General features: G+C 36.7%; 1 protein-coding gene across 1 annotated transcript; it reads left to right on the top strand.

The window, feature by feature from the left end:
* Positions 1–1,694: 1,694 nt before the first annotated feature.
* On the top strand, positions 1,695–11,857 carry LOC146329616 (vascular cell adhesion protein 1-like). The gene is made up of 7 exons (XM_084714445.1): positions 1,695–2,801; positions 3,889–4,164; positions 4,375–4,695; positions 5,895–6,149; positions 10,476–10,772; positions 10,984–11,304; positions 11,790–11,857. Exons 1-7 carry the CDS (start codon positions 2,729–2,731, stop codon positions 11,855–11,857), a joined length of 1,611 nt encoding a protein of 536 aa, XP_084570571.1. The 5' UTR covers positions 1,695–2,728.
* Positions 11,858–14,198: the final 2,341 nt, after the last annotated feature.

The following is a 14,198-nucleotide window of genomic DNA, read 5'->3' as shown; positions in this document are numbered from 1 at the left end:
CACCCACAACACAAAATAGTTCCACAAATTGCACAATATTATAAAACAAGTGAACTATGAGAGAACATACATTCAACAGTAGGCTACAAAGTGCGCCTGCGCAGCAATTTCAGCAGACTGAGATGAGACGCTGGAAAGGCTCATGGTTCCTACACCGCGGCGCGGTAATCCACCGCAATAATATATATTTTTTAAAATTAAAACGGTAATTGTTATAGTCAACATTTTTACCGGGGTTTACCGCTACTCCGGTAACCGCGACACCCCTACGAAGGACTTTATTTTGAAAGGTGTTGAGTATATTTACATAAAATGTATAGAAAGCTTAATATTTTTATGTTAAAAATCCTCACTTTGAACATCACAGGTGTTTTGGTTTAACACAACCAGTGAAAGCGAGTAATAGTTACAGTGAACATGAACATGTATTTGTCTTGTGCGTCTGTGTGTATATGTGTAAGCCTGTGTACTATATTGATGTGTTAGCTGAATGTGACAGAAAAAGATTTATTTTTTGTATAAACTGTCTAATAATGATCTTCACACTGGAATTTTAAGATGCCATTTTTAGTTTTACAATGAGAATAAATTTATAACACACAGTAAGATGCATCCCACTGTCTTTCATTGATATTTTATTATATTTAAAAGATGGAATATCACATTCATAAGTATGTTTTCAGCAGTGTATAATTACCTGAAAATAAGAATCATTGCGTTTAGAGAGTGCTTTTAGGTTCTTGCTCGGAAGGGAAGTGTGAGGTGAGATGTATTAATTTGGTTGCAATCTGCAATCTCATTTGAGGGTGTCCTCTTGGGCAATATTTTTATACACATGACTACTTGTATGTAAAAGGGGAAGCCCTTAGAGATGAATGGACAGATGTTGTTTGTCATAAGACTGCTGAAGCATCAGACTCTGAAGAAAGACTGCACACTCAGAAACTGCAGTAGAAATTAGAGTGCTATCACCTATATTACCTTGCTTTTCAGCCTTTTCAGACTGCAAACCAGTATTGGCCAAAATCGAATCTAATGAGACTCCATTACTGCATATTCAACTTTTGATTTATTTATTTATTTATTTATTTTAAATCAGTTCCATCCCCAGTTGTTGTTAATAATTAATTACAATTTGGGGTGGGGGGAGCTTGAACATTTGTTGGCTTCTGAAAAGGGGACATGCCAGAAAATGTTTGGGAACCACTGGCCTTGTCAATGTGACCATGTTAGCATAGTAACATTAGCATTTAGTTCAAAGGACCACTGTGCCTAAATACAACCTCACTGACTCTAAACCAGGGGTCTGCTATCAGATGAGACACTTTTGGTCCAAAAAAAGTCTCTTTTGAGCCACAACTATTAAATTCTCTACTGTCCTCTGGAGAATTGTCTTTTTTGCATTTGGCATCCAAAAATTAACTCCCCCCACCCCCAAATCTTAATAAATCATTAACAATAACTGGGGATGGACCTGCTTGAAAAAAATATTCAAAAGTTGAATATGCAGTAATGGAGTCTCATTAGAGAGATTATTTTGGCTAATAGAGGTTTGCAGTCTGAAAAGGCTGTCTGATAGCAAGGTAAAGCAGTGAAAATATTCTAAATATAGCAAAAACAGTTGAAATATCAAACGTTAAATTCAAATTATGAATTATGGAGGAGAACTGGGCAAAGGTGAATTATTTACTTCACCCAGGAATCTAAAATGCAGCTGTTAGGATTCTCACAAAACACAGACGAGTATTTAACATAATTTAAGTCACATGGCTTCATTTTATTAGCTCTGATTACCTGTTACAAATTAATCATGAATATCATTCATTCATTTTCTGTAACCGCTTATTCCCAAAGGGTCGTGGGGGGCTGGAGCCTATCCCAGCTGACATTGGGCGAGTGGCGGGGTTCACCCTGGACAAGTCGCCAGTTCATCGTAGGACTGACACACAGACACAGACAACCACTCACACTCACACTCACATTCACACCTATGGGCAATTTAGAGTCACCAATTAACCTAGCATGCATGTGTTTGGACTGTGGGAGGAAGCCGGAGAACCCAGAGAGAACCCACACAGACAAGAGGAGAACATGCAAACTCCGTACAGAAAGGTACTGTCCCAGCCAGCTGGGGGATTCGAACTCGAACTCGAACCCTAATCATGAATATTTTGTGGTTATTTCAAACTTCTAAAATTTAAACTTGAAAAGTTTTTCTTTGTTTCGTGACCTCTCAAGGCCCACCTACATGGCTTTCACTTATCATGGTATTAACACAGAGTTTTAAAACATTTGACATTTGAGGGTGTCCTGTTTGGCTTTGGGAAACACTGATTGACATTTTTCACCATTTTCTGACATTTTAAAACCAATCGATCAGTTCAATTAATGGAGAAAATTGACTTGCTGCAGTGGTGAGCACAGACATCTCACAGCAAGAAGGTTCTGAGTTTGAATCTCCCAGTCTGTGAGAGTTTGAGGCTGGGTTTGCATGTTTTCACGTGGGTTCTCACCTGGTACTCTGGGTTCCTCCCACAGTCCAACAACATGCAGTTTAACCCAACTCAACTCCGCCTTATTTATATTGCACCTCAGATGATGCTACACTCTGACTTTCACAACAGAACAAACGTAGAGAAGATGTGTGATCTTTGACTGCACCAACCAGGAAATCAAAAACCGGCTGTGAACACATTCAGTTTGTCTTAGCAAAAAATAACTGATAATAATGTTCTTCCAATATCTTCTTCTGGTTGTTTCTTTGACAAGTTTTCTGCGGGACTTCAGCGTTTCGTGTTGTGGTAAGTGAAGAGTCTGTACTTTGTTAGGGAGGGAAATTCTTGTATTTTATGTTTTCTACATTTTCTGTTCAGTGCCTTTAATTTTTAATCTCATTTGACCATTTCTGTGATTCCTCTGGGCATTCATCCATCTTTATTCCAGTTTTTGTTATTGTAACATGATGGATGAATCAATTTTTTTTTAAATCATTATTATTATTATTATTATTATTATTATTAAAGGAATTTGCTGTGGTACGTTGGTCTATGACAGTGAACACAGTATGAGAAAAATATAAATATGAAAGTAAGTACTGCAAGTCAAGAAGGATAAATACAAAACTGATGCTAACAGATGACAAATAAAAACTATAGAACAAAATATACACAATATGACCATTATTGAAATGATAAAGCTGTACAGTTACAGGGCTGTACAGGAGTCTGCAAAAGTTCAAATTATTAAGTACAAAGAATGTTTGCAATATGAAAGACTATTATTATTTTCACTTAAAAGGAATTTGCTGTGGTATGTTGGTGCATAACCATAATTTTAAAAAAGAAGCATGAAAACCAGCACTGCAAGTCAAGATGGATGAAGGGAAAAATACAAAACTGACATGAACATTTGACAAATAATAATAAAAATTAAAAAAAACAGAGAAAAATGTGGATGATATGACCAATTTTTAAACAGCTGTACAGTTTGTGCACAAATATTCACAGTGCAACGTACAAATAATGTTTGCAATGTGGAAGATAGATCATTATTATTATTGATTAATTGATCATAAACAAGCAAATATTTGAATTAATAAAAACATGCAAATACAGCATAACTACATCATGCAAAATGTATAGAAGTTCTTGTATGGATATTTACAGAGGACAAAACAAAACTGTGTCCTATATACAAAAAATTAGGGGGGTATATAAGATTAAAGCAGGTCAACTGCTCATCTTTGTCAGTGTGTTCATTTATACTTGTACTCCCCATTGTTTCAAAGAAAATATCTAAAATTGAACAAACAGCAAAGCTACAAGCAACAATACTGATTGTTATTGTGTGGAGAGCTTTTTAAAGTTAAAATTAATGTTTGTCTTACAGATGAAGACTGTGCAGATAAACCTGTATTCACTCCATCCAGACTGGTAGTGAAGTATGGTGACCCAACCTCTGCCAGCTGCTCTGTATGTCAACACTGTCAGACTGATACATCTGGTTTGGAAGTGCCTCAGGGAGTCCGAGAAGAAAATGGGACCACGCTCACATGGACGGTCGACAGACTGACTGAATTTGCCCCATCTGTCTTGTGTTATTATAACGATGATAGTGGTGTAACTAGTCGGCAGTGTTGTACCAAACTGCCTGTCACTGTCTACAGTAAGTAAACTTGCTGTTGAACAAAATACTGTTGTCATTAATTCATTTCATCTTTTATATAGAATGAGTGCTGAAGGAATAGAGTCACAGTTTGATTTTCTTTTAAATTTGATCTCTTTATTTGTTCTTTCAAATTTACAGTCAAAGTGATTTATACTCTGTGTGTCTGACTCTGTATGTCTCTGCTTGTCTTTCTCTCTGTCTTCACAGAGCCTCCAGACTCTGTGTCCATCCACTTTGCTTCTCAGATGTTTGAGGGTCGTCAGGAGACTCTGAACTGTAAATTCTCCAACGTTGCTCCTGTTGAAAACCTCATTTTGACCTTCTACAGAGGACAGACAGTTCTGGGTCAAACACGGTCCAACAACACAGAGAAGAAACCAGTGTCTGATCACTTCAATTTAACCATCACTCCCAGTAAAGAAGATGATGGAGGCCAGTTCTGGTGTGAAGCCAAGCTTGAATTGGGACCTGAAGGACCACAGCCTCCTCCAGTGGTGAGGTCAGGAAGAGTCACTGCAACTGTCCACTGTGAGTCTGACAACAAATTAACACACCTTGACAACCTTGGTTATCATTTTGTTCTCTTTTACGGTGATGGAAGAAATATTTTGATCTGTTTCTTAAAGAAGCTCTAATCAATATTGTTATATTAGCAGTGGGTCACATGACTACTTGTATGTAAAAGGGGAAGCTCATAGTGATGAATCCATAGATAGTTATGTAAATTTCAGACAGATGCTGTTTGTCATAAGACTGTTGTAGCATCAGACTGTGAAAATAAGAAGAAAGACTGTGAAGAAAGACTACACACCCAGAAACTGCAGTAGAAAGGAGAGTGAACACTGAACTAGTTACTCGACAGGGTTGAGCAACTGACCTGACCAACAGACATCAACTGTTTAATGAAACAGACACCTGACAGTAAAAAAAAACATCTACAGAGGAGAAAAACTACATTTTAAACATGAATAGTCAGTGTGAAGGTAGAAAAGCAGGAATGAAGATAAATCCTTTTTAATCCCAAAAGTTTGAAATATACACTCTGAGCTCCTCTACTGCCAGTAAAGTAGCCAGAATCACAGCAACTCCTGAAGTGCCAGTCTGCTGCAGACCCTGCTCTGATGAGCTCCCCGGCTCTGAGCAGCTGTCTGTCAGCTCTGTGTCGCAGCTCCGTCCGGTCCTCTCGGCACTCGGCAAAGCTCCGTGATACACGTGAATGAACACAACTGAAGGTGAACTCAGAAGTAACTGAGTGAGCTGACAAACTCCTGAGTTGAGCATGATGCTCATTTGGCTCTTTTCTCTTTATTATAATGCAGTTTTATGGCGACTTTTCCTGCAGTCGTCTCCATCATTGATTCAGAGTCTCAACGGGCAGCTGCACTAGTAGGAGGAGTCCCTCAGGTCCTTAAAGACCTGTGATTGGTTTAAATCTACCGTCACGGGTCAGATTCTCTAAAGGCTGAAAGCAGAGCCATGGAGGAGGTGCAGAAGTGTAGCTCTCTCTCAAAACACCGGATTTACAATATGCTGAAAGGTTTTTATGAATTTTTTTCTCAATTTTACCTAAACAGTGTTGCCTACTGGACCTTTAAATGTTTTGGAGTAGCAGTAGAAAGTGAAAGCAGCCTGTCAGGAACAGCATTGTGGTGAAAGTTATTAGGTTTAAATTTCCCATTTTGCTGTAATGACATGTTGTTTTTCTTCCTCACTTGATCCACACACAGATAAGCCTCAGCTCGTGGTGTCATCACAACCAGATCAGATTGTTATCAAAAAGGGAGACCCTTTACAACTGAACTGCACAGCTGTGGGAAACCCCACACCCTCGTACATATGGACGAAGTCATCAGGAAGATTATCCTCGACCAATAGTGTTCTGTCTATCAACTCTGTGACCACTGAGGATGAAGGAGAATACACCTGTTTGGTCAGAAACAGCATGGGGACTGTCACTAAGGTTTATCATGTGGACGTCACAGGTAATTTTTAACCATGTAAAGCCTGACACATCAAATAATTGCCAACAAAACTTCTCTATTTTTATAATAAAATTCTTTATCGGGCCCTTTGACAAAATCCCAGAAATAATTTTACATATATGATATTGTTTGTATCATATTTTATCCATTGGGCATTTATGAAACAAATGAAAGGATTCATTGATCACAACAGTCTTGATTTAAAGAAAAATGGCACATTTCATTTGGTTTGGCTTTGTGACACACATATGAAAAACACATTTAAATATCTCAGTTTATAGTCTAAATGTATTTTAAGATGACATTTCAAGCTTTAATTTCTTTATTGAACAGTGTAGTTGTGTTTTTGGTAGGAATGATACAGACTGCATCATGAAATTCAAAAGAATAATGATTTAGGGACTCATAAATTTCACTTTCTAAAAAATAATATAAAGTAATTATAGGTTGTTTCAATACAGAAAATATTGAAGCATTAGTAACAATATAAATGTTATTGTTACTGTAACTTTTCAGAATGAGCAAAGATTTTCCTGCTAAAAACGAGCAGCCATGTTGGATTTTGCACTCACAGGTCGGCTGCTGCCTGCAGTGCACTGTGGGTAGAAGACATGACTCAGATTACATACTACAGGGTTTTCAGGAAAATATTGATCATACTGACAAAACTGATGAAACTTGTGTATGAAATATGAGTTTATAAAGAATATTAAGTTTTGTCATGTCCAGTCTTCAAAGTTATTGTTGATTCTGGAAAGCGAGTCACTGATGAGAAACCACAACGCTGCTTTAGGTGTTGCTTTCTCACAGCAGTAGAGAATTTATTCTCACACATTCAACATGAGGAAGGACGTTTGTTGGTGCTATTTCTGATATATGTTACTGGTCTGATGTGAAATATCTGTTCTTTTTTTTTTTCTCCACCCACACCCCTCATCCAACTCTCTGCAGTCAGCTACACCGGACTCATTACAGCTGTAGTAGTAATAGTTGTTCTGTTGGTCGTCATCGTGAGAATCTGCCACTACAAATGACACAGGTGGATGGGTTAGTACACCGTGAAGGATGTTTTCCATTTCCAGAAACAGAGCTCTCCTGTGCCCATTGCAATGAGATGTGTGTTGAAAATTCAAGTTAAACAGTTTAAGTTGTTGGCCCCACACAGCAGCTCTGGGGTTAAGACACCGACCATGAACCACAACATCACCATTTTGCTTCTCTCTCTGCCTCATTTCCTGGTCACTGTCTTCTGATGCTGTTCATGTTTTTTAAAATATGCTTTTTCAGTGTAATAAATACAAATCTGAATTGGTCAACGTGTCAAATGAATTGTTTTACTGAAAATCAATTCAACAGACAATTATTAGCAAGGACTCACTTTGTATTATGAGAGCAGGTGACACACATGAAAAACACATTTAAATATCTCAGTTTCCAGTCCAACTTTATTTTAAGATAACATTTTAAACTTGAATTACTTTATTGAACAGTGTAGTTGTTCGGGGTGTAACTTTAATGTGTAAGAAACGAGTGTATCGGTTCAGACGGCCTGTATCGGTAAAAAGCTGAACATGAATCGGAAACAAATCGATGCAGCACTATAGCGTATCGATACATCTCATCAGGACGCGCATATGTTTCATTTTTGGCATCAGCGAGCTGCCACTTCGCTTCCTCCCGCTGTCTCTGCCTGCACCGCTCTCGCTGGACGCCCGCTGCCACGCTCACAAAAACAAGCGCTCCCTCCTCCCTCCCCTGTGTCTCCTCTTCATTTACTTATTAAAACAGACGGCGCTGAAAACAGCGACAGAAGCGACATTGAACCGCGTCGCACCACCAAACTTTCATAACGCGCAAGTGTAGAATAAGTTTGTGTTTTATAAGAAAGATGAGAAACGCTGCTGCAGATCATTTATGCAAAAGGTTGTTCACAGATTCTCATTTAGGCTACAGGTTCTCATTTACACATGAGGCTCATAATAAGATGTAAACATCACTGTAATGTCTCCTCTCTGTCTCAACTGTTACTATATTTAGTAAAACTATCAGGATTTTTTTGGCAACTAACAGCACTCTACAAATGTAGCATTATTGAATCAAAATGTAAAGACTGACACATTGCATTGTCTTGTATTGTATCGTATTGTATCGTGACAGAGCTGAATGGTATCGAACCGAATCGTTGGCCACTTAAAGATTTATAAAACATATCGTATCGTTGAACACGTATCATGATACGTATGGAATCGGTTTCAGTCAGTGAGATACACACCCCTAGTACATATGTAAATGTGATTCATGTACTGTCTTTATGTACTGAATGTTTAGCAAACCTGGACTGTGAATGACCTCCCTAATAAAAACAAGTTAAAAAATAAAAAATGTGTTTATCCTTGTCCTATAGACTGTAGCTCACATCTGATGTCAGTATCATAAGTTCTGTACAGACACTGAGAAGGCAGCCTGTTGTGTGAGAACGCTCACTTTTTACAGTGTAATACTGACATTTAACCACTGGAGGGCTTAACTCATGTGTGAGTACGCTTTTATTTTGAATGAATGAATGAATTCTCTCTATTCTTGATTCATGATCACACTGCAGCCGTGCAGTATTTAATGTGCACATACATACATGATTCTTCATATGCCTGAAAGGTTGAACTCTGCCAAAACCTCTGAAAACACTTGGTACAATACTAATAATATTATTTACAATCCTTACAAGAGGATAAAGGTAACTTACAGTTTCCAGTTCAGCTGACCTGTGCATCTTTGGATTAAAGGAGGAATTTGTAAAACCTGGAGAAAACCTACAAAGAAAGAGGCCATGACCTTGTTCCTGAGAGGCAACAAGACAAAATGAGACAGATAGAATATGTATTATTTGTACCATACAAGTGTACAATTAGTTTTCTTTGAAGTAAAAACAGTTGAAATAACAAATGTTAAATTCAAATGATGAATTATGGAGGAGAACTGGGAACAGGTGAATGATCTACTTCACTCCACCCAGGAATCTAAAATGCAGCTGTTAGGATTCTCACAGAACACAGAGGAGTATTTATCATAATTTAAATCACATGGCTTTGTTTTATTAGTTCTGATGACCTTTTACAAATGAATCATGAAGATTTTATAGTAACTTCAACCTTATAAAATTTAAACTTAAAAAGGGCTTTCACGTACTTAGAGTTTTAAAACAAGACATTTGAGGACGTTGTCTTGGGCTTTTGGAAACAACGATTGATATTTTTCACCACTTTTTGGCATTTTAAAACAAATCGATAATGGAGTTTGCATGTTTTCTACTTGGGTTCTCTCCCGGTACTCTGGCTTCTTCTATTGCACCACAGATGATGCCACACTTTCACTTTTACAACGGAGCAAACATAAAGAAAATGTGTGATGTGATAACAGACTGCACTGCCAACGGTTTTCGACTGCACCAACCATGACATCAAAAAGCTGTTGTGAACTCATTCAGTTTGACAGCTTTTGGGTTTCTGTTCAACAAATTTTATTATTTGTCTTAGCAAAAAATAACTGGGAATAATGTTCTTCCAATATCTTCTTCTGGTTGTTTCTTTGACAAGTTTTCTGCATGACTTCAGCATTTCATGTTGTGGTAAGTGAAGAGTCTGTACTTTGTTAGGGAGGGAACTTCTCATGTTTTATTATGTTTTCTACATTTTCTGTTCAGTGCCTTTAATTTTTAATCTCATTTGATCATTTCTGTGATTGCTCTGGGCATTCATCCATCTTTATTTTATTAAAGTGATGGTGAATCAAGTTTTTTTTTATCATTATCATTATTATAATTAAATGAATTTGCTGTAGTATGTTGGTACATGATAGTGAACATAGTATGAGAAAAGTATTAATCTTAAAGCAAATACTGTACGTCAAGAAGGATAAATACAAAAACACAGAACAGACACTAACAGATAACAAAAACTAGAAAAAATTGTGCACAATATCTCCATTATTTAAATGATAAAGCTGTACAGTTTGTGCAGGACTGTGCAAAAGTTCAAATTATTAAGTATAAAGAATGTTTGCAATATGAAAGACTATTATTATTTTACAGCATAAGTACATTATGTAAAATGTATAAAAGTGTTTTTATGGATATTTACAGAGGACAAAACAAAACTGTGTCCTATATTAAAAAAATGATTGGGGGTACATAAGATTAAAGCAGGTCAACTGCTCATCTTTGTCAGTGTGTTCATTTATACTTGTACTCCCAATTGTTTCAAAGAAAATATATAAAATTGAACAAAAAGCAAAACTACAAACAACAGTACTGATTGTTATTGTGTGGAGAGCTTTTTAAAGTTAAAATTAATGTTTGTCTTACAGATGAAGACTGTGCAGATAAACCTGTATTCACTCCATCCAGACTGGTAGTGAAGTATGGTGACCCAACCTCTGCCAGCTGCTCTGTATGTCAACACTGTCAGACTGATGCATCTGGTTTGGAAAAAACAGAAAACGGGACCACGCTCACATGGACGGTCGACAGAATGACTGACTTCAAACCATCTGTCTTGTGTTATTATAACGATGATAGTGGTCAAACTAGTCGGCAGTGTTGTACCAAACTGCCTGTAACTCTCTACCGTAAGTAAACTTGCTGTTGAACAAAATACTGTTGTCATTAATTCATTTAATCTTTTATATAGAATGAGTGCTGAAGGAATAGAGTCACAGTATGATTTTCTGTTTAAATTTGATCTCTTCATTTGTTCTTTCTAATTTACAGTCAAAGTGATTTATATTCTGTGTGTCTGACTCTGTATGTCTCTGCTTGTCTTTCTCTCTGTCTTCACAGAGCCTCCAGACTCTGTGTCCATCCACTTTGCTTCTCAGATGTCAGAGGGTCGTCAGGAGACTCTGAACTGTAAATTCTCCAACGTTGCTCCTGTTGAAAACCTCATTTTGACCTTCTACAGAGGACAGACAGTACTGCACAGTACACACTTCAGCAACACAGAGAAGGAGCCAGTGTCTGGTCACTTCAATTTAACTATCACTCCCAGTAAAGAAGATGATGGAGGCCAGTTCTGGTGTGAAGCCAAGCTTGAACTGGGACCTGAAGGACCACAGCCCCCTCCAGTGGTGAGGTCAGAAAGAGTCACTGCAACTGTCCACTGTGAGTCTGACAACAAATTAACACACCTCGACACCCTTGGTTATCATTTTGTTCTCTTTTACAGTGATGGAAGAAATATTTTGATCTGTTTTTTTAAACACCTCTAATCAATATTTTTATATCAGCAGTGGGTCACATGACTACTTGTATGTAAAAGGGGAAGCCCACAGTGATTAACCCACAGATAGTTATGTAGTTGTGTAAAGTGAACACTGAACTAGTTACTCAAAAGGGTTGAGTAACTGACCTGACCAACAGACATCAACTGTGTTTAATAAAACATACAACTGACAGTAAAAAACACCTACAGAGCAAATAAACTGCATTTAAAACATGAATAGTCAGTGTGAAGATAGAAAAGTACTGAGAGCAATACACCTGAATGAACACAACTGAAGGTGAACTCAGAAGTAACCAAGTGAGCTGACAAACTCCTGAGTTGAGCATGTTGCTCCTTTGGCTCTTTTCTCTTTATTATAATGCAGTTTTTTGGCGACTTTTCCTGCAGTCGTCTCCATCATTGATTCAGAGTCTCAACGGGCAGCTGCACTAGTAGGAGGAGTCCCTCAGGTCCTCAAAGACAGCCTGGCACATCAAATAATTGCTAAAAAAAAAAAAAAAAAAAAAAAAATCTTCTTGATTTTTAAAATAAAATTCTTTATTGGGCCCTTTGACAAAATCCCTGAAATAATTTTACATATATATATTTTATCCATTGGGCATTTATGAAACAAATGAAAGGATTCATTGATCACAATAGTTTTGATTTAAAGAAAAATGGCACATTTCATTTGGTTTGGCTTTTTTTCCAAGCAGGACCCTTTTTATTTTGTCCTGTGGTCGGCTAAAACAGTATAATAAATATAAATCTGAATTGGTCAATTTATATCATACAATCATGATAAAGAAATTCTTTTACTGTATGTAAATTCAAAAGACAATTATTAGCAGGTGCTCACTTTGTAGTAATAGTTTGCAATGTCTGAGCGATTATGAGAGCAGGTGACACACATATGAAAAACACATTTAAATATTTTACTTTATAGTCTAAATGTATTTTAAAAAGACATTTCAAGCTTTAATTACTTTATTGAACAGTGTAGTTGTGTTTTTGGTAGGAATGATACAGATTGCAGATATACAGATATTTTTTACAAAACAATATTAAATAATTATAGGTTGTTTCAATACAGAAAATATTGAAGCATTATTAACAATATAACTGTCATTGTTACTGTAACTTTTTCAAAATGAGCAAAGATTTTCCTGCTAAAAACGAGCAGCCATGTTGGATTTTGCACTCACAGGCCGGCTGCTGCCTGCAGTGCACTGTGGGTAGAAGACATGACTCAGATTACATACTACAGGGTTTTCAGGAAAATATTGATCATACTGATAAAACTGATGAAACCTTTTTTTTTCTCCACCCACACCCCTCACCCAACTCTCTGCAGTCAGCTACATCGGACTCATTAAAGCTGTAGTAGTAACAGTTGTTCTGTTGGTCGTCATCGGGGGATTCTGCTACTACAGAAAAAAATGGATGGGTTAGTACACCGTGAAGGATGTTTTCCATTTCCATAAACAGAGCTCTCCTGTGCCCATTGCAATGAGATGTGTGTTGAAAATTCAAGTTAAACAATTTAAGTTGTTGGCCCCACACAGCAGCTCTGGGGTTAAGACACCGACCATGAACCACAACATCACCATTTTGCTTCTCTCTCTGCCTCATTTCCTGGTCACTGTCTTCTGATGCTATCTATTTCTCTTTTTTTTTATCCATTTGTTATCACAAATACACACTTTAAAATACATAATCTGATTTTGTTACAGACAACATAAATCTTAAATGTTTTACAAAACAAAAAGACTCAAAGAACAGCTGTTCATTGAGGACTCCAATGCAACTGCTCTTCAGCAGAAGAACAGGACTGACCTGGGTTCACCACACCAACATGGTTTGTTGAAGGCATTTTTTGATAGTTGCTGTTAAATAAAACACTTTGTATAGAGGAAATTAGACTTGACTTTGGGCAAGCAGATTTTCTGGCAGGTGAAAAAAACATTAACATTGAACCCTCTTAGTGAAATAGTACACTGAAAAAAAATGGAACCAGTTTCATCTTTGTAATTTGCCAAAAAAAAAAAAAAAAAAAAAAAAGGGAAACTAAATTCATGACAAGTCAAAACAATATAGTGCTTATTTTTTCCTGAAATATGTAGTAAATATGCTGTTTTACTATCTCTCTCTCTCTCTGTTGTGTTTTGGTTGTGCTCCTGCAAAGGACTTTATTTTGAAAGGTGTTGAATATATTTATATAAACTGTATAGAAAGCTTAATATTTTTATGTTAAAAATCCTCAGTTTGAACGTCACAGGTGTTTTGTTTTAACACAACCAATGAAAACAAGTAATAGTTACAGTGAACATGAACATGTATTTATCTTGTGCATCTGTGTGTATATGTGTAAGCCTGTGTACTATATTGATGTGTTAGCTGAATGTGACAGAAAAAAATAAATTTGTTGTACGAAGAAACTGTCTAATAATGATCTCCACACCAGAATTTTAAGATGCTATTTTTATTTTTATAATGGGAATAAATTTATAACAAACTTAACTTTGACAGCCCTAAAATATTGTAACCTAAAGATGTACCATCACAGTCTTTAATTTAACTAACTAATTTAATTTAACTGTCCATGTTTGTCCACAGGTCTGAAATCAGCCTCAAACAGATTGCAGCCAACATCACTGATTCACTGGTTCATTTTGTGTTTTATGATTTTATTCTGTGCTCTGGTTTGAGTTGATTCCCGAGAATGTAAGAGGAGATTAGTTTCAAGAACAACACAACACTATTTTAACCACTAAGGAATATAAATGGACAATAA

Source organism: Lutjanus erythropterus, chromosome 3 (assembly GCF_056507025.1).
Source record: "Lutjanus erythropterus isolate fLutEry1 chromosome 3, fLutEry1.hap2, whole genome shotgun sequence".
Taxonomy (NCBI): Eukaryota; Metazoa; Chordata; class Actinopteri; order Lutjaniformes; family Lutjanidae; genus Lutjanus; species Lutjanus erythropterus.
Note: the sequence above shows the minus strand (reverse complement) of the source record. Positions and strands in the feature narration are given on the sequence as shown.

Excerpts from the sequence above, each read along its gene's own strand:
- LOC146329616 (XM_084714445.1), top strand. The coding sequence starts at position 2,729 with ATGTTCTTCCAATATCTTCTTCTGGTTGTTTCTTTGACAAGTTTTCTG. Across the intron at positions 4,165-4,374 it reads ACTGCCTGTCACTGTCTACA|AGCCTCCAGACTCTGTGTCC; the intron begins GTAAGTAAACTT and ends CTGTCTTCACAG. Across the intron at positions 4,696-5,894 it reads AGTCACTGCAACTGTCCACT|ATAAGCCTCAGCTCGTGGTG; the intron begins GTGAGTCTGACA and ends ATCCACACACAG.